Here is a 21,886-nt window from a genome sequence, read left to right on the forward strand (position 1 = left end):
ATTGGTTAAGCTACATTGTATAATGGGGGGAGAGGGAATGTATTTGGAGAGGCACCTGGTAAGTGTTATAAATATATAACATTTTTTATTGTGTTTAAAAAAAAACTGATCAAGATCAACTTAAAAATGTTACAATTTTTATTTTATTTATTTTCACTTTGTATTATTATAACTTCCTACAATTTTAATTATAATCTTGTGGCTGCTTTTGCTTTATGTGTTGTTTACTTAACTGATGTTTTCTGTGCGCCCATGTTTTAAATAGCCAGATAACAGTGTTAATCATAACTATGCAGTTACTTTGGGTGAAATGTTAAAAAAAAATTATTTTGTTGTTAAATGACACATTTAAAAGAGTAACTAAATAAATTCTTAATTTATTACAAATATTGCTGGGATATATTTTTTAATTGAACTGAAGGCCTTTTTCCACCTTCAATCAGTGATTAACCAATTTTTAAAAGTAACTGATTTTTATATTTATTAATTACAAATATTGCTGTGATACATAGTTATATAGTTCTTTAGGAAATAAGTTTTAATTATTTTTTTCTTTTTGTGATCTAAAATATAATGTATTTTTCTAATTAATGTAAATATTTTTCAATTGTAAATAGAAATAAATGTTGCCTTTTTCATACTTAACTCTAAATATATTTTTTTTATGTTATAACAATTTTTATCAATTTATAGACATATTTACTTTTATATAGATAGACTTATATATACATTTTTCATTAAGTTACTGTTATCAAAACTTATATATATTTTTGTATATATAAGGCTAACATTGTTTTAATTAAATTAAAAAATAGACCTACAATTGTCTCTTAATTAAGTAGTAAGACTAAGCATTTTTCATAAGAAATCTTAGCTAGAATCATTATATTTTAATTCACCAGTATAATTTTATGAAAAACTTGCAACTAACATTAACTAATTATCATACAAATTAATGGCTGTCAAAGTCTCATACAATAAAAGGCTTAGTTCGGTGTACCTTGCTAAGGAGAACAACCAATGAATTACAGAAAATAGATCAAGCAAAGAAGAGCTACAGGGAAACAAATAATAATACAATTATTGCTTCCAGCTTATAAACTGATATTATTAAGATACACCAGTTTTAATAGTACTTTTGAATCAACGGTTCTCAAATTAAATGAAGTTTTTGTTTAGTGTGTCATTACATGTTGTGACATCATAATCAAAACTCTTCACCAAATAGGTTAAGGGCATCTGATAGAGGATTCTAATGTTTTTATAAAAATTACAATAAAATGTTTTTCCAGATTTTAACATGTTTCTTTTTCTATTTTATGTCTCTTTCCAACTCGATTTGCTGGTAGTAGTTAAATAATTATCTTTTTTAGCCACCTTTAACTTACATAATATAAAGTTTAAGGTATGTTTAAATACAACTAACTCTTGACTTTTAAAATTAATTATGACATTTATTAACATTACACAAGCTTTATGGAAGCGCATTACAAGATTCATCCAATATGGATCATAAATAACAATTATCATATTAATACAATAAGACAATTGCAAGGAAATCAGTTGCTGACTAGCAATAGGGGATAATTAAAATTGTAAACAATGTTTAAAAAATAATTACATTAAAAAATAGTCATGAACATGAATAAAAAAACAAAACAAAAAAACAGTTAAAAGTAACAACCAGCAAGATCACAGTAGACACTTTGTGTCTGTCCATATTATCTGCTTATAAGGCTGGACCAAAAGAGACATAATTGGAATATGTTATTGGTGTGACTACTGTGAATGACAGAAAATTTTAAACATCTTCTAAGATATACAGCTTTAGCTTCAAAATTAATTTTTTTTTTAAAATGGAATATCCTAGACTTTAATTGTCAGCATTGAAACTTAGATATATATACTTCTACTTGTATACTGCTAATATTTGTATAAGTAGATAAACTAGTTAGAATTTTAAGGCAATGTTAACAAACACTATTTGATTTAATAATTCATTAGGTTTTCTTTAAAAATTAAAAAAAAAGCACTAAGCAAAACATAATACACTTTTTTTTTACACTAACAACTGACATGATTTTTAAAATATAAAATCTCTATAGACATAACTATGATCATAGTTATGTTCTTACACAGTTTATTAGTCATGAAAAAAATTAGTTGATTCTTCTTTGCCTGAGTTCATTAACAAAGTCCATTCCATCATCCCCTGGTTCAAGATGAAAATCTGCTGGTTCTTGTATCAATGGTAAATCATTTTTATCATCATCTTGCTCTGGCTGATCTGTAACAATAGTTTGAAAAAAATGTATTAAGCTAATTGAGGCTTTAAAGATAACCAGTTAGCTAAACTTTGGCTGTGTCTTGGAATATTTTTTTTAACCATCATCTGTTTAATTTTGTTTTTTGACTATATTTTAGTTCCTTTTTAATGGTTTAATTTTTGCAAATGTCTGAATACTGCTAATATAGTTTAAGCAATCAAGTCATAGTGTTTGTGCAGTTAATTTTTTCAGTTTTCTTGATTTTATACTGTGTATATAAAAAGCAGAAGATGTTGACATTATAAAATCCTGTTAATGTTCCACTATAATATATGGCATTACATAAAAAGAAAAAAATAATTTTCAATCAAAAACATGTAAACAAGTATCAATTAACTGAAGATCTCTATCTCACAGAACAAACAAGTTTAAAATACACACAAAATATAATCTAAACTTGATTTGGACAAAGAGACAAAATTAATTTAACAACCAGCAACAAAAAAGTGGCTACACATTTTAATGGCCCTGTCTATATTGAGGAGAGGCAGAGTCTACATTTTAGAACTCAATTAAAATATTGCCTTTTTCCCATAACACATGCCAATTGTACCCTGTGTAAATATTCAATAAACTAAATAGCTCTAAAAAAGTATTCTTCCAAAATTTCTAGAATGAAAAGTTGTTTCATGAATGTTAAAAATTTGTTGCTGAAAATATTATTCAATTGATATGATTATCCAAAAACAACTGGAGTTAATCACATTTACTCCCAATTTAGTGCTCTTTTTTAAGTGAACTGAATGAAGATCGTAAGAACCTAATCACCAACCTAAGTCTTCAGTCATCGTGGATTTAGAAACTGTTATCTTAGCTTGGTGCGTTATGGCATTTTGGTTTTCACCACTGGTCAGTTGCGCTAAGTTGTTCAAAGTCTCACTCCTCTGAAAGGCAGCCATTGCCATCCCCAGGCTTAGAATGAACAGGTTGAATGAAAATGCCAGGAATGCACTGGTTATAGGCCAGAAATACAGGAAGTATCTGTTGTAAAAAAAAAACAAATTTATTTTATATATTTCCAAGTCCTAGGTGTCTAAAAGAAAGGGATTGTTATTAATTCTTCTATAATGATTTTTTTTAGTTTTCAAACCCATATATATATCTACAAGAAAATGTGATTATAATTATAAAAATATAACTAAATAAGATAAATCATAAAAGCATAAACACAATGGCAAAAAGAGTACCACAGAGTAATTAACTGCAAATTGGACCAAAATATTTTAACCAACAAAAAAATGTATAACAATTAAGTTTGAAGAACATGACAGGTGAGAAAAGTTCAGATTCATGTACATCTCTGTGTGATTTCAGAACACTTTCTGTAAGATCAAATAACTATTTAAAACCATTGCTGAGTGCATCACATTCAAAACATGTGAATAAACTACTTAATTATTAATATTTTACTTACTTTAAACCAGTAAAATTGGCAAAGAAATTGAGAGTTGCAGAATATATTTCTATTTTGTAGCTGTGTACTTCAATGTTTGCTCCTACTGATGGGTGATACTGAAATAAATAAATAAACCAAAATATAACTTAAAATAAAACTTGGTTTTTTGTGTGATATACATACTCTACATTTATAATTTAGACACTATATATTTTTATTGAACGATAAACCACACAAACTAAAGGAACATCAATGTTTTATAAATTCTTACATAATCATCCACATAGTGAGTGAACATATTGACTGTCAGTGTTTGTTTTTCTTCCGAGTAGCCAAAGAAATAAAATGGGCTCCAAACAAACAAATCGAAAAGACGTGAGACAAGTGACCTGTATTTCAAAACAGCCTGAAAAATAAATCATGCTTAATTTCATAAATGCAGAAATATTGGATTTAAAATGAAAATAAAATGCTCCATAGTCTGATAGACAATTAGATAAAAGGCCTATATAAATATACACAATTACTCACTGATCTCTCAGAGGTTAAAGAAACTTGTCCCTCTCTGTCAATCATTTTAAGTGAAAGCATAAACATCCCTATAAAAAACAAAATATTTTTTTTAATTAGTTAAGTGGATATTAAAGCAAAGATAGCCAATATTTTTTCATATAGATACATCTATAAGTAGTATAAGTTGGACCTGTACATTAATAAATATGTATATACACCAGATGTAAGCAAGGTGTATCACAATCGTTGATGTTTTGATGTTCCCCATTTACACATTCAAGCAACAATATGTTACTGACTCCTAGAGACCATATACAAATACCCTGTAAGATTTTCTTTTTTTTTCTTATATTTAACATAATTATAGCCAACACTCTTACCCAACTCTCTATTAGCAGGTGAATCTGGCATTTCAAGTTCTAGAACCACAGTGTAAGCTTGACCTGCACTTAAAGTCTACAAAATAAGAGCACAATATAATAGTTTTATTAATTGCATTTTCAATATGTATTTATTTTCAGTATTCTCAGTTATGTTAAAAAGTGGCAAAAGCAATTTTATTATAGTCAGATTCGTTACCTCTTGAATAGTTCCTTGTTCATTCCAAAATGATACATTTCCTGAAGGAAAGGAGCATATGCCGGTACCAGTTGGACAAACACTGTAAGATTATAGAAACTGATCATAGAGAAGGCCAGGTGTGCAACCCCAATAAATGAGGTTTTGCAGAGTTGGTAAATACATTTAATAGAAGTAAGTTTAATACACTAGTATTAAGTACAGAGAAATGTCAAAGATGGTGTTTTGAAAAACAATTTTTACAAGTATACTAGAGGCTAGAAGAAAACGCTGACGCAATATTTTAAGAGGATTTCACCATTGCATTACCAATGGTGCATTTTTTGATGCGTGACCTTGTTTTCCAAAACTGAGTTATTTTAATGTAAACAAAGCAGCAGGTTTGTCCATACTACCGCCCAAAAGTGTGCTGTATGAAAGCCTTGAGTGTACATTCATCACCCTACCCTACATAATAATGAAGTAGAACAAACTTCTGCAACCACCCAGGTGTCAAGTGCATAGCAAGGTGCTCTTGGGAGCCACCGGTTACAATAATAGTATTAATACCACACCAATAATTACTAATTAGATGCAACTTAACCCCCCCCCCTTTGCTTCTCACACAACCCCTGCTTATGCTCAAGACGGATCAAGTTAAGTAGTAAATAAATAAATAGGGCCTAATTACTAATTAATATGCTGATTCTTAATTAAATTATATTATTATATATAAGCCTATAATTACTGTAATCCAAGCATACCTAAATGTAAGGTGCACAGTTTTTGAAATTTCTGCAGTTGGTATATAAACATGATAAAAAAATGCATAAAACAAAATTGAAACCGATGCTAGTGTGATCAGAATGACCCACAAAAAAAGTAATTTTAGGATCGTAGATTTTGCTTTGTCCAGGAGAAAGTTTAAGGAGAGGGAACATAATAAACAAAAAGTTCTTGGTGGCCACACAAGTAGTTTGCACAATGCAGAAATCAGTGACACCGATTTGGATTTAATATTTAAAAATATGTTTATAAACGTCTTTTGAAAATCCATTCTACTCTCTCTAGATCTAGAGTCTAAATTAAAGATGCAAGATCTAAAAGCAGATTAAATTTGTTTTCAGTCTTTTAATAGCAGGGGAGAACACTTTGTTTTATTTGAACTGTGGAACTGTTTATGAGTTCAAAAATAGCATCAAGCTAATTTATCACGTGACTTTGTTGTTCAGCAAAGCACATGTTTGAAATTTAAAGATGAAATATTTATCACTTCATAACTATAGAATTTTTAAAAGTCTGTCTAGATCTAGTTGACAACTTAATTTTTTTTTTCCTTTGAAAATTATTTTACTTTTGTTCTCAAATAGTCTACATCAATATTAATATTAGATCTAGATCTCTATTTATGAACAGCCTACTTGCGTGTGTTTACTACTAGACACAAGAGTACTTAATGACCGGATGTTGAACTGTGAATTCTGGGATACACTAAACCCGCCATAGTGTCGTACAGTTGTAGGAAACGGAATCAGTAATAGGATAACTTCGCAATTCACGCACGCTGCGCAGTCAGCAACAGTGAAATTATTATTATTATATATGGCATTCTAATTTAATCTATTCCACAAGAAAGGTATTTTAAAGGATTGACTCTTTTTGAGTGAATTGATTGTTATAATAAAAGTATAGCAGACGGCCAACTCTAGTTGATGCTCATCCCCGGTTTTGTGATGCTTTTGCATAGCTGACTTCCTTGAGTTCAATGAACTTGTCTGTACACTTCCTGTCAAATTCTCATCTTACAGATCTAGATTTCTAGATCTACATCTAGATCTACCTATTCTATCCAATACAACTGTTTAGATCTAGATTCTAGATCTATATATTAAAAATAACAATTTAGGATTTAGGTAGGCCTAGGTCAACACTAGTCAACAAAGACCAACTCTCTGAGTAACTCACTAACTGTTGTAGTGTTGTCTAACTCAATAAAATATGAAAATAAAACTGTAAGCATCTCTAGTGAGTTGTTAGTGAGCTAATCATAAGGGCTAGGCCTAACGAATTATAATTGGCTGATTCTAGCCGGAATAAGATACGCATGCAATGCGCAATGGAGAGAAACTACGACTTGCCTTAGCGGCGATGTTTTCGATGGTACTGCACATGCGTGTGTTTACAACCGCAGAACCCTAACACTAACACCAACCCTAATCCTATCCTTAACCCTAATCCTAACCCTAGCCCTAATCCTATCCCTAATCCTACCCCTAACCCTCATTCTAACCCTAGCCATAGGTTACTGCGCATGCGCAGAGCTATCTTTTGCCGACTAAGTGGAGATGTTGGGGAGAAAAATCTTCTTCCGAGTAGACACTTCGATTATAATTTATTGAGATCTAGGCCTAAGTATATTAAGTTAAAAATCTCTAGATCTATTTTTTAAAAATTTGGTCAGGAAATCAATGTCCCCTGTTCCAGAACTATGAAAATAGTAGTCACAGGCCCATCCTCGTTCAATTTTATTGTCTAGGTTGGTGAGCGTGTCTGGTCCAGTGTAATTGCAGCTTGGTTTTTAAATGAACTGTTTCTGTGTTTAATAAACATGCGGCCAAAGGCTAAATCTGTTTTGTTGTTAGGTTTGGAATAGCATCTGTAAAAATAAAATAGACCAGTTTTATGCTGATTGCCTTGATCATGGGAGTACTGATTTCCTCTTTAAAACTACCAAGCTTGAACACCTATGGCTGGAAGCTTTTCTTCCAGTTTACTTATAGCACCTAGATCTAGTTTCATTATTATTTGACTTAGACCTAAGCCTATTTTAAACTGAATTATTTCTGGCCTTGCATAGTTTCAAGTTTGGGCATTATTTTGTGGTATTTTCCTAATTCAAATGTATTTTGTAATAGAATTTTTAAAATGAGGAAGTAATGTTAATATGTAGGGGGATTAGGCCTAATGTTTTATTTATGGCAATCAGTCGTTTGGGAATAGCTGTATATTGGGGCTATTCCCACCTCAGTAGTTGTTTTCAAATTACTCACAACCTCTATGGGCAGTTAAATGTAACAAGTTTACACATTCTAGTTGGATGGATATACTGACTGTCAGTGCTAATTTACAATCCTATGATTATTGAAATTGGTTTAGGCTTTTGTGTGTTTGATGCATGCACAGCTACTTTATACTATAGGATTTGAACACTTTTAGCTTCATAAAGTTAATGAGAGGGTGTGTTAAATAAAACTTAGGTTGATTGAACATGTTTCCTCATTTATTGAACTAAGTTCCTTTAATGTTTGAGATGTTTTGTAAACTCCATGTGAGGCTCCTTGATCGCTTATTTGAAGGACTTAATTCTAACAAAAAGGAGCTGTGAAATAGTAATAAAGGTTCTTGTAAAATCTCATATTAGTATTAGTGTGTGTGGGTTTTTAGGGTAGAAATGCTAACAAAAATTTGATTAACCAAACCAGTGTTTCTAAAAGGTATCTACATTTTTAAAAAAAAGCCTATTCTTCTTCCAACCTAATAGATCTAGTATCTCAAACATACCTACTTTCCTACCAATAGCAGTCGTTCAGCAAATATTTTTTTTAATCGTGAATTGTCCTGCCAGGCCACTTTTGTCAAAGTATTGTTCCACTAAAATGAAAATAGTGAAAATGTCTGATTTAAAATATAAAAAAAAAACTTATCAAGACAGCAAAACGGGGCTCATCTTTTGTAATAGTTCACTCTGTCATTTCGGGAAAATATGGTTTTACCTCTACAACCTGAGGGCTGAAAACTTTCAAATAGTGTTCTATAATTTTCCTGATAGTTAAATTTAAAACACTTATTAAGGCTAAGCATAAATTGACATCAACAATAAAGAATACTAAAAAAAAAGTTTTTATTTTCGTCCCCTTATAATTAATTCTAAATGATTAGGCCTATTTCTAAATATTCTACATTATTTTTTACTTTATTTTTTTAGAATGGCTCATGAATATGGCGGAAATAAAAAACTATATCCTGGAGTTACAGGACCTTTAAGCCTGGCAGAGCCTAAATTACAAGATAATGAGTTAACAGAAAAGTTGGTTGAAGCCCTTAAACCACATAATGTGTTTGAAAGTGATGCTGAACTTAATCATAGGTAAAAGATTACTCACTTTTTAAATTTGGTAATAAATTGTATAAAAATGTACAAATCTATTTGTATGTTAAAGCAAACTAAATGTTGTTTTTTATTCATTTGATTAACTTCTAGGCTTGAAGTTTTGGCTAAGGTAAATGATCTAATGAGAGATTGGATAAAAGATGTCAGCAGGCAAAAGGTGAGAGCTGTGTTTACTAGCTATTTTAGTGATGCTAAAATTTTCTGCTTTTTGTATTAGGCCCTATTTTATTTAACTTCATCCAACAGAATCGTTTTAAAAATTGTAAAACAAATGTGTTTGATAAATTCTACAAAGAACAACATTATATAATTATTATTTGCAATTTGAATGTCATGGAATTATTTTATCAGTGCATTCTTTATGGACACTTCAGAAACTTCTTGGTTGAAAATAAAGCAATGCAGTGATTAAAATTGAACTTACATTAAGGCTTATTTAGACATCCACATAGTTGATACCTTTAATGTGGTTGTTTTTTCAGAACAATATTCCAGAAAACTTGGTAGATACTTTTGGAGGAAAAGTTTTTACCTTTGGTTCTTACCGTATGGGTGTACACACACAAGGTACTTTAAATATTATTTCACTAGCGACCATGAAAAAGATTATCTCTTTCAGCATAGTATAATCTCATAAGATAAGTTAGAATATTGGTATTAATGAAAAAAACTTGTATTATATCTTATTTGTAGGTGCTGATATTGACACACTCTGTGTAGCACCTCGACATGTAGAGCGTTCAGACTTCTTTAAATCATTTTTTGAACTTCTTAAAACTCAACCTGAAGTTAAAGATTTACGGGTAAGTTTTTTTATTGAGTAATTAAATGCTGTTTTGAAGCTAGTCATTAAATACTTTTATTTAGGTATAAAACAATTTTTAGATTGTAGCCACACTCATTTCTTTTTACAGGCAGTTGAGGAAGCTTATGTCCCTGTTATCAAAGTAGAGTTTGATGGTATTGAGGTAAGATAAGAAACTTCTTCTAATGTAGTTATATATTAAGTCTTATCATTTGCTTGTTACTTTTTAAGGAAACTAACTCAAGTGTGTTTCCAGCACAATATTGATTGGAATTGTAATCATATTTTTAAAAATGTTTCAGCTTGATATGGTCTTTGCCCGTCTTGCTTTACCCACCATCCCAGAAGACATCAACCTCAGAGATGAAGCTCTGTTGAAAAACTTAGATGAGAAAAGTGTCCGCAGTCTTAATGGTATTAGAGTGACAGATGAAATTTTGCATCTTGTTCCAAATCAAGAAAATTTTCGAATGACACTACGTGCTATTAAGTTGTGGGCTAAAAGTAAGTACCTTTTTTTTGTATGTAGGATGTTTTTTACTTAAATTTTATGCATCTGTTTATGTAGTGGAAAAAAAAACAAAGCTACCATTATTTTCCATGATAGCGACCCATCTTGACTGAGTTTAGTGATAACTTGTATACTTAATTAGTGTTAGCAGTCATTTACATTATTTGCCACTTTACCATATTGATATAATAGTGTTTTTTTTTTTATATGATTAACGTAAGAAATATTTTTTTTCAGAGAAAGGGATTTATTCTAATGCTCTGGGTTACCTAGGTGGTGTATCGTGGGCCATGCTTGTTGCTAGAGTTTGCCAGTTATACCCCAAGGCTGCCCCGGCAACCATTGTCCACAGATTTTTCCTTGTTTTTTCAAAATGGTAATTATTTCAATGACTATGAACAACTCTGATATTGTGTAACATAGGTGGTGTAAACTCATTTAATAATTTGTGCTTCTGTTTTTTAAAATAGGGATTGGCCGTCTCCTGTGTTATTGAAACCACTAGATACAGAAAACAAACTAGGCTTTACTGTATGGGACTCTAGGGTAAGGATTTATTTAATGTTTTGTATTCAAACTACTTAGAAACAAATTGTTTATTGTACAAAATGTTTGCTTGCTTACATAGCTCATTAAAATAGAGGGTTACAAGTGATACCATATTCAATTTGTTCACTATAAGTGAAATGGCAGGGCTGCCTAGTTGTACAGTGTTCACCCGTAAAATTATGCAGGGATGTGATTTACCAGATTTTGAGCGGGAAATCTGATTATGTTTTGGCTGCAATTTTCCTCAGCTGATTTGATTTTCTCCTAATACTGCAGTTTTTTATTTTATTTTTGCCAATTTTTTACGAAGTTTTAAAAATTAGGCAAAAATCACCTACATGGAAACAGCCCACACGCATATTCCACATATTCCTATTTAGAGGATTACGATTGGCCTACAGTACAGTTATTAGGTGAAACATACAATCACATGAGCCTGGTATCTTTACCTTTTTAATCTCACATGCGTGTTAATCTAGCCACAGTCTAATTTATCTATTGGTATTTTAACTCAACCTGTTTTAAAAGCTACCCAAATCTATAGATTCTGCTTCTACTTTATTTTGCAACCTCATTAATATAATTTCAAAAGTTGACTATGAGGACTAGACTAACATGTCCCGTCGCATTCGTTACGCATTCGTTTACCCTAACGTAAGTTATGTACCCATCAGAGCTGGTGGACTCTGGGACATTCTCTGGATTCAAACTCAAGAAGTTTGGGTTAGCTCTTTACTGCTGGGTCACACCATCCTTTAAGATTATATTATAATTATTATAAGTTAAAATTTCATTTGCATTATGCATTATGAAATAATCAAAATAACACCAGGTAAATTACTAAAATGAGAATACTACGTTGTGAACTTGACTTGGAGGGTCAATGCTTTTTTTTTTACTTTCTCGTATACGAAGTATAGAGGAAGTATTGTAATCTTTAAAAGCACACATAAAGTACTAATATTCTGTATTTTTATTCATACATCGTTTGCTGTTCACTTTGTGAGCAATTCTTTTTTCTTTGAAATTCTATTTTATTTTCAAAAGTTAAGTAGGCCTAATTAAAATTTGATCAAAATCATGTCTATATCTTGAGTTGCCATCCCCCGTATATGTTATATAAGTATATTTCAGAAAGTTTATGGGAGATCACTCCTGCCTTATTTTAACTGAAAAAAGTATGTTCGGGGGTTGGCTGCACTGAAAGAATTAAACTTTTTATTATGTTTTAAAAAAATAACAATTTTCTTATATTTTTTTTGTTAACAGATAAATGCTTCTGACAGATTCCATCTGATGCCCATTATCACTCCTGCATACCCTCAACAGAATTCAACATACAATGTCACACAATCCACTCGCACTATCATTATGGATGAGTTTTCGGAAGGTAAAATAAAAACTAAACAGCAAAAAAATCCTTTTTATTTCATTGTAAATTAGCCTTTCCACAAAACAAATTGGCTTTTATTATTTTTTAAACTTCTCTTATCAATTCTGCTAATAAAAAAAAAATGTTTATTTAAATTTAGGGTTGAATGTAGTAACACATATTTATGAAGGAAGAGAGGAATGGAGCAGATTGTTCGAGCGGTCAGATTTTTTCCACAAGTATAAGTAAGTTCCACATTTTAATTAATATTAGTATTTAATAAGCATCTGTGGTTTAAAATTCGTAAATAGTTTTGATTTTACAAAAGAGTTTTGGAATCTAATTTGTATTATTCATTTTTCTGTTACTAGACACTATATTGTAGTTAAAGCCAGTGCTGAAGAAGAGGAGCATTACTTAGAGTGGTAAGCTACATTTCGATAAATCTTTATTTACAATTGAAATTGATCTTTGTAGGAAATATAACATGTGGAATTTAATATCTTAAAGGATAATTTATTGACCATGTTTAAAAAAATCTTAATAGCGTTATGAACAAAGATCATTCATAGGTTAATATAGTAGGATCTAGTTTTTATTATTCATTTACCATTTTCAAATTTAGAAAAAAAAGAAATAAGGAAATAGAATACTGTGATTTATATTAAGCAAATAGTGATTTTTAGTTGGCAAATAGTTTGGATATTTAAAATTTGAGTTATTATTCAAATTGCAGTTTAGTGTTCGTGTTAACACTGAAGAATTTGAAACCATGATACCTTTATTTCTTTTTTAATGGGGCATTTTCCAATATTAGCTTCTTTATATTTTAATACAGGAAAGGCTATGTGGAGTCCAAAATACGTCTTTTGGTTGGCAATCTAGAGAGGAATCCTAATATCAAACTTGCACATATTATGCCAACATCTTATGGTCCCATAAATGAGAGGTCAGTATTAATAGTTCAATGACAGGTGAAGTTAAATATTTGGATAAAGTAAACACAGAAATATAACTTTTAATGTTTTATATTAACAGTGAAGGTCAGTATATGTGCAAATGGTTTATTGGGCTGGTGTTTGGTCTGGTAAATCAGGGACCACAACCAGGTGCAAATGTCGATCTCACCTACGATATACAGTCATTCTCAGATGTTGGTGAGTACATAAGTACAGTTTTAAAAGATGTAGTTTGCTTGTCTGTTATAACAATATATTAAAACATCTTTATAATTTGAACATAAAACTGGCTTGTTCTAAAAAATTGTTCTGTATATGTTAGATTATAATTAGTAATTAAAATTTATTTCCACCAGTACATAAACAAGCCATCCATATAAATTTGTACAAAGAAGGTATGAAAGTGGAAATTCAGTATGTTAGAAAGTAAGTGATCCTTTTTTATTTGGCTGTCTGCAATTATTTAATTAAAATGTATTATGTTTAATATTAAATACTTGATTCTTTAGTTAGCAATGCTTATTAAAACAAACAATGAAATGAATATCCTAGAAGTTTAATTGTGCTTTGATATTATTTTTTCTTTCAGAAAACATTTATGTCAGTTTGTATCACCAGTTATATTAAATCAAACTAAAAGGAAAAGAGTAAGCAGATTTTTTGCTCATGAATGCTTAAACATTTATATTGAATGAAAATAAATGTAGATAAATACTGAAATTAACTATATCCTCTGTCTTCTCAAATTGCATATTGTTACACGAACTTTATCTTTTGATTTCCAGCAAGACAGTTTTAAAAGTTCATCTGGAAACACAAGACGTACCAGTTTAGACAGAGGTCCAGGGGGTTCTTCATCTACTACATCAGCTTCAGGTGGAAAGGCAGATCATGATTCAGAACTTTCTAAAGCTATTGTTGCTGCTGAAGAAGATGATACTTCACAAGAATCAAGTTCTGATCCACAAGCTGCTGGTGCTACAAATGGCCCTGTGGTTTCAGATCAAGAAAGTATGCAGTGGAACTCAGAGGAAACACCCAATAGTGGTGGAACTGTTAGTACTGCTAGTAAGGAGGAGGATGAATTTAGGGATAAATCAGAAAACCCTGTGGTAAAAATTAGTTTGCTGAATTTATATTTACATTTTATACGCCTATTTTATATTGGAAATATTTATGGCATGAGAGCCTAGATATCTATATTTATGGTAGTAGAGCTTAGAAGCCTATCAGAAAACCCTTTGGTCAAAATGAGTTAGCTGTGTTCCTCTTAGTTTACTTTTACTTCTATAATTCATTTCATAAACCTACTTTAATTGTAGGATTGAGTGGAGTTGCATAGTAAACATTTTCAATTTAAACAGTATTTGGGAAGTAGCTATTGTTGATCATTGTTAGCATATTTAACTGATGTTCAAAAATCCCCACTAATAATAAACATATTTTAAAAAATATATTCGAGCTTTCAATCTCAAACATTTGTGGCCTTAAAAAGTTATTTTATAGCCTGCTTTCAAATTTAAAAATTAAATAGGGCATTTGCATACAATGACAATTTCACATCCAGGACCATGGATTAATGACATAATTAGATGATAGTGATAGTCAAAGATGGCAGTATACCTGATTGGGTTTAGAGGTAATGTTTTAGTTGGATATCAGCACCAGTAATTTTTATGTCCAAGCAAAAATATTGTCAAATGCTACTCATTAAAAACTTATTTTAGTTACGCATGTTTGGGACAGCATGGTCTAGTGTGAGAGTCATGATTGCTCTTAAAGTTTCAAGTTGAGACCCGGGGCAGATGAGGCTTGTTAGCTGGAGATAGCAACTCTTCTAGGAGAGACAATTCCAAATTCAAACAACTGTCGCTTGCTTTTTGTTCTTGGGTGGACAAAAACTATGGAAGCAAACCCAGAAAAAAAGGCTGAATGTCAGTCAATGGCGCATGATTTTGTGATATGAAGGAACGATGTGGTCAAGACTAAGCCCTATCGCCTTAAATTTCCTCCAAATTTATAATGAAGAAAATAAGCTTGTTGATAATAAAATCATAATAATTAAAATGTTTAATCATGGACTTATGGTCACTCTATGTGATACCTTGTCAAAGAAAATGGGAATTAAGGCCTATTATACTTGTTTTTAGGAAATCGTGACAAAATGTGGTCAGGTCAGTGGACCACTCAATTTAGGGTTTTGAAGCTCAAAATCAAGGGATACACTTTATAAAATATATTACATTAATTATTTCTGACAGCACAGTTTCATTATTAGTTTAAATATTAGTTTTAAAAATTTATGGATAGTATGATTTTTTTTTAAGGGAAGTCCATCATCCCAGGACAGTGCACAGGACGCTGCATCCAAGAGACCAGGCTCACCTTTTCAGAATGACACGCCACCAAAAAAACCAAAAGATTTAGAACAGCAGGTTTGTTAGCACTTTCAACCTCGACCTACTTTTTTATCCTTGATACCTTCCACTGCACATATTATTTTACGATTTTTTTTTTTATGTACAGAAGCCTTGAAGGGTTAAAGTATTATTTTATTCAAACTGAATTAAAGATGTAGAGAATGTATTATCTGAATGGTAATTAGTAACAATTTTAACGAGAGAAAAAATGTTATTGCTGTTTGTATTCTAGAAGACTAGCTGTGTATCTATTCTGTCTGATTCAGGTTGTAAATATTTACACCTAGATTTAAAGCAGTCATATTCCATATATTACGGGATGGTTGTAAGCACTCAACTGCTAACCCGAAATCTTGAATAGGAAGACAACACAGAGTCTACCCAGCCTTATGGTTTCCTGACTCACATTACAAAAGTAAAGGTGGCCAGGCTTAGTCCTCGCCACACCATCTCTTTATATGCCATGTTCAGGAAATAAAATGGACTGAACAAAATGTCATAATTTTAAAAAATCACGTCAGGGAGGAATACTACTTTTACTTTATTCCATTTATTAATATCCAACTACCAGTCACTGTCTAAATCTAGTTATAATTAAAATTTTATTTTAAAATTTCTCTTCCTAAAATGTTACTTGTGTATAAGTTTATCTCATGCCATGTTATTGATTCACCAAAAAAAAACACGAAAAGATTGGTTAATTATTATTATTTAAAAAGCAAAAGTTGGGTTGACAATTCCTGGTTGATATAAACATTCTGCCTAAGTTGAAAGGTTATATACTTAATTTTTGTTTGTAACATTATATTTGCTTGATGGAAAATATGTGACTGAGCATGAGGAAAGAGAAACAAAGTACTTGACCAGGGCTGTAAGGATTAATTTTGTAACTAGATCATGTTTGACAATAACTGATGCTTTTAGTTTAAGTATTCAACATAAAATAAATAATACGAGCCGACTCGCAGCGCATCATACGCCGCTATTTAGTTGTTTTATTTTCTACTTTTCAGTAATTCATAATTTGTGAATTCGACAGTACCAATGTTGCCACTGAAAATATTTGCTTTAAAACACTAACCCCCCCCCTTTCCCCTAACCCCGACCCTACAGCCCCCCTTCCACCCCGTGAAAGCAGCCTCCTCTTATTTATTTCTTAGTTACCTCCTGTACTGTAAGTTTAAAATCGAACTAAATTATCTGCCCCTAATAGAAACCCGGCTCTACGATTTGTAAACATTTAGCTTTGTAAACATTTAGCGTGACCACAGCTCACCAGACAATGTGGGGTGGGGGTGATAGTGATAGAGAGAAAGAGAGGGGACTGCAAGGAGGCGCTTGCAGCTTGTTTTCTAACGGCTCCCAGAAGAGAATTATATATATAGATTAATAAAAATATATTCACAAAGGTGTAAAGTTAACTTTTACAGCAGCACAATTATTTTACCAAACAACTTATTTCCTAGCAAATGTTTGTCTTTTTGCAAAATAATTACCTCTTGCCTTTATTCTTTAGATTCCTGGATCACCAATGCAGGTGGATGAAAAACAAACGGGCACATCAACATCATCCTCTTCATCGCTGACATCAACTTCTCAACATTATTCTTCATCCCAACAACCGCACCAGCCATCTTTATCTGATGCAGCAACAAAGTCTATAGCCAATAAGGTAAACTACATTATACATTTACAATTAACTCATTTGCTACTAATGCTACTGAATGCGACATACCCCTTCGTTACCAATATGACAGAATGCGACATGACGCAACCGCCATTACTTCACTTTATCTATGGTATTTTTATCGCATTATTTTCATGCAAAAAGCGCTTCTACGTTATTTATGCTTACTAGTTATAGTACAAGAATGAGCAAGATTTCCCTCCAAAAAAACTGAAGTTTCTAGCATTTTTTGTTTTTTATTTTGAATTCCAAACAAATTTTTACACTTTTTTGCATTAATGGTCCCTTTTGCATTATCGTAATATTATTCAATTTTTTTTTAGAGAATCAGATAGTTAGATAGATTCTATATTAGGACAAGACATTTAATTTCAGAAAATTTTAATTAATTCATAAAAAATGATTTAGTCACCCAATTAAGTCTAATTTAATGTCATATTGCATTGTCATCGGGTCTTGGCCCATTTGCCGAATTTCAGAGAAATTGACTGGTTAGAAGTGCCCAAAATTTCACTCACCCGTTTGGATCTAGACAGACAAAAGCAAATTAGATAAAAGCTTTAAAAACATTAAATTATTTTGTTTCTTTGAGATAACAAATTTCTTTATTTAATAAGTATATTTTGTGCCTTTTTAATAATAAAATAAAAGATAGGCTTGTTTTAAAACAATTTCAAAGAAAAGATGTTGGTTACCTCCCTTAGCTTAAGGACTAGAGAAGGGTTTTGAGATGGCTTTAGTAGCAAATGAGTTGATTAAAGATTTAGTAGAAAATGTTACTTTAATTGTTGTTTTATTTTGTATTATATATTTTTTAATATTCTTTTTCTAGCATGTAGATCATCATTCTAGCAATGAACTCTCAGATTTGTCCAGTCCACAGCCTATTAATGCAACAGGATTTCTCCCACCCTTGAAAAATTCAATTAAACTGAAGCTTAAGTGATACTTGACTTAATTTAAACACAAATTCATGCTTCTGATTTTTCTTCAACAAGAAATGTAAGTTCTGCACCCATTAATGTTTATTCAAACCATGGCAGGAATCATGGACACTTGTAGATTTGTTTGTACTTATTAGTGGTCATCTGTTAGCTGTGTCTGCTTCAACATTTGGGTAACCTGTGTTGTGAATTTGCTGTGTACATACACATTTGTTTTGAAATGAACTTTGTGTTTATAGTTAAGTTTATTTTCTCCCATCACATATAAGATTAGTCTGCCACATATGGCCTGAACACAATATGGAATATATGATTGCATTATTTGCTTATTTATAAACATGATGTGGTTGCATTTAAAATACAACTAACATATGATTAACATCTGCACATTCTAATATTCCCGGTTACATAGTGGTTTGACTTATATAATTACAATTAGTACACTCCTAGCCCCAAATATACTTCATCACCAACTTGGGCATTGTTATTGAGAAAACTTCAGGGAGTTATATTTATTTTTCATAATTTGGAGGGATATATAGTATTTCATAGAGTTCTTCTTTGTTTTCATAGCAGCTTGTTGACAAAAATTATACATAACTGTACAGAATATCTCCAGTAGTATCTTGAATTTATATACTTATCTGTTCAGCTGTTAAGTAAAATGAACTTATGCCAATGCACTCAAAAATCAATGTGGGATTTTTAAAGTGCATGCATTTAATTTTATATGAGGTTTTTCTTTTTTTGTTTGTTGATGTGGCAATTCTTATTTTTTAAATGCTGAAATATATATTTTTTTCTGTTGAGATATGTGAATTATACCTGTTTCTTTTTTTTTTTTGTTTTTTTTGTTAGATATAGCTGCCATTTTAATACAAAAGAATAATTCTTTTTGAAAAACAGATTATTTAGGTTGGTCAAAATTTAAAATATTAACATATTTATTAATAAAGATTTTCAGTATCACAATTCATTTTTCAGTTTTAAAAAAGTTGCCCACCTAATTTTGTTTCCAGGGTGTTTAAAAATGTCATGCTAGTAATTTTTAGCAGTTGAAATTTTTTTGTTTTATCCTACTTCAAATCTCATAAGCATTTGGTACAAACTTTTTAAAATTCTGTGTGAAATAGAGATGAAATAACTGTACACTGTTCTTTATTGTGTGACATCTGCTAAATTAAATATTTGGCAGTGAGGTTGTTGGTAACAAGAAAAAAATAACAACTGGAAATAGAAGTTAAGTCATTGATGTTGAATTTGTGAAGACATAAATAACTGTGACAAAATATTAAAATATTTTAAGGCAGCATGACTTTTTTGTATGTTGACGATTTAAAAGTGATACTTATTTTGTTATTCAACTATGAATTTGCTGTAGTATTGATACATTCTGAACAACCAAATGCCTTGTAGTGGTGTGGTTTTTAAATAGTACAGCTGATTTTGCTTCCCTTTTTCCCTGGCATTTTGTTTTTCTTTGTGTGTGGTGTGAAAATGGAAAAATGTTATGATAAAATTTTTAAAAGAAAATTGATAGAACATAGTATGAAAACAAATAGTTGCTCCAATTCTGTAAGTGGATATCAACATTTGTGTATGTCATATTTAATAAAGTGTATTAGCAGAAAGTATGGGAATATCTGGACATGTAAAATAGCAATGTTTTCAGATCAAGACTGCTGATTACATGTTTCAACTAAAGAAAAGTATCTGAGTTTATTTTGGTGGTGTTTTTTTCTTTCTCTGATACAGGTTTTTGGAGCATAAGATTTTTTTTTAAAATCCTTTTGTTGGTTAGTTTTTATTTTATTGTATGAGAGAACTAAAAGAAATTCCCAAAGTCACAGAAACTATATACAAATATTAACATATATTTAACATAATTAAACGGCAGTTCAATGTATTTACACAATTTGTAATAGACTAGTAGTTATTTCTTAAATTTAGAAATATATTTAAGTTCAATCAACCATTCCTTAAAGTTTTAAAAAACATTTACTTGTGTTCTCCTTTAGTCTGTTTACACAGAAAGATACCCATGTTCACTCTTTTGCTCCCATTTTATTTTTAAAACCTGGATGCTTGTTAAATAATATCTCTAATTAAAATATTTCTATTAATTTCACAATTTAAAAAAATTCACAATTCAATAACAGTTGCATATGGCGTAGATTGATCAAAGAATTTGTTTGGAAAATGTTTAATATAGGTTAGTTTCAAAATACTAGTTATTTATATATATTTTTTATCAAAGCTTTCTTTTTCTTGAACTAGAGACAACAGCAATGAAGAGGCAACTGGTTTCTGGTGCCTGTTTCTTTATTAAACTTCTTTGATTATAGTGTAAATAAACGCAAATAATAAAAAATTTTGCTTTAATTTCTTGGATATCAACAAAATTGACAGCCAATAGTTTTAATAAATTTAAGTAAACTCATTATACTAATTCATTTTCTACATAAGAATGTTTTTTTATTTCATTTTTGTGCTCCATACTGTTTGGTTTTAATTACCATCACTATTTTATGTTCAATGAAAAATAATGTACCTTATTATTGTCTTGCTGAATTTGTATTCCAGTGGATTGCCCAGATTTTCTTTGTTTATATTTACATTTTAGAAAATAACATTGCAGTACTTAGTTCAAAAAATGAAAATTGTATATTTTGCTAGTTATGTTGCTTTAAAATCCTACTATGGATCTTCAACTCAGGTTTCTCAAAGCAAGTCATATTTCACACTGTTATTTGAAGCCTAACTAGATTACGAGGAATGATGATCTAGGCCCTAATTTGACAAATTATTTTATAGCTCACACAGCAACCCTTTTTTTTTTTAATTTTCTGTTGTTCCTTACAATAGAAATAATTATTTTCTTTGTCACATGTTTGCCTTCGGTCTTGTAGTGTGTTGAAAATCAGTGTCCCACATTTGTATTATATCAATGGCCTGGAAAAAAAACAAAAAAAATGCATATCTATAAAAACCAACTTGTTGAGCAAAAAAATTTGTGCTTGTAAATTTTATGATTTTGTAAGTGTGAAAGAATATTATGTAATATATTTGTAAATAGAGTATATTATATGATTTTTTTTTTTGTGATTTGTTTATATCATAGAGGATGCATCAAATTGTTTCATCATATGTGTTTAAAATTGTAAACATATTCAATAAATGTTAATGTAAATTACTTTGAAAAATAAAATTTGATAAAATACTAGCACAAGTTTTGGTGAACATAAATTTGTTTCTATATCATTGGTTCCAACCATTTTTCATAGTCTTCATAATTCTGAGTATCCCTTTATTATAAATCATTTATCAACACAAAAATGGTATTTTATTTTTCTTAGGATGGCTTTATGAATCTTAATATAACAGTTATCTTAAATCATACAGCTCATGCTACATATTTATCATTCATTTGCTAAAACTCCTACCATGTATTCTTTAACTAGTTGAAAATGTACTAAAAGCAATATTTTGTAATAATTCCTTTGAGTTGAGCATGTTGTCCTGTAGTCAAAATTGGTTCAAATAGTAACAAGTAACTCCAAGTTAGCTCTTTCAAGTGTGATTGCTGCCTTTGCTTTTAGACTTGGCATTAATTTTTAGCAATAACTTTTTAAGCATTATATGCAGGTACATGTCCTAAAAGTTCTTTGTCAATA

The 21,886-nt window shown here is 30.5% G+C and overlaps 2 protein-coding genes across 2 annotated transcripts; one reads left to right on the forward strand and one right to left on the reverse strand.

Annotated features, from left to right (window-relative positions):
• Window positions 1-1,433: 1,433 nt before the first annotated feature.
• On the reverse strand, window positions 1,434-6,814 carry LOC131954570 (seipin). Its single transcript, XM_059318348.1, has 9 exons — window positions 6,760-6,814; window positions 6,216-6,246; window positions 4,816-4,897; window positions 4,617-4,692; window positions 4,255-4,322; window positions 3,995-4,129; window positions 3,742-3,839; window positions 3,100-3,308; window positions 1,434-2,287 (listed from the first exon to the last, which is right to left on the reverse strand). Exons 1-9 carry the CDS (start codon window positions 6,812-6,814, stop codon window positions 2,160-2,162), a joined length of 882 nt encoding a protein of 293 aa, XP_059174331.1. The 3' UTR covers window positions 1,434-2,159.
• LOC131954573 (poly(A) polymerase beta) lies at window positions 6,268-21,435 on the forward strand. The gene is made up of 20 exons (XM_059318352.1): window positions 6,268-6,430; window positions 8,780-8,941; window positions 9,056-9,122; window positions 9,448-9,532; window positions 9,659-9,768; window positions 9,880-9,933; window positions 10,073-10,274; window positions 10,519-10,657; window positions 10,752-10,827; window positions 12,100-12,220; window positions 12,363-12,447; window positions 12,574-12,627; window positions 13,041-13,151; window positions 13,241-13,359; window positions 13,518-13,587; window positions 13,751-13,808; window positions 13,947-14,273; window positions 15,489-15,596; window positions 17,098-17,253; window positions 18,101-21,435. Exons 2-20 carry the CDS (start codon window positions 8,781-8,783, stop codon window positions 18,212-18,214), a joined length of 2,217 nt encoding a protein of 738 aa, XP_059174335.1. The 5' UTR covers window positions 6,268-6,430; window position 8,780; the 3' UTR covers window positions 18,215-21,435.
• The last annotated feature ends 451 nt before the right edge of the window (window positions 21,436-21,886 follow it).

This window comes from Physella acuta, unplaced genomic scaffold, assembly GCF_028476545.2.
Source record: "Physella acuta isolate Inbredline_101_S28 unplaced genomic scaffold, ASM2847654v3 ptg001012l, whole genome shotgun sequence".
Taxonomy (NCBI): domain Eukaryota; kingdom Metazoa; phylum Mollusca; class Gastropoda; family Physidae; genus Physella; species Physella acuta.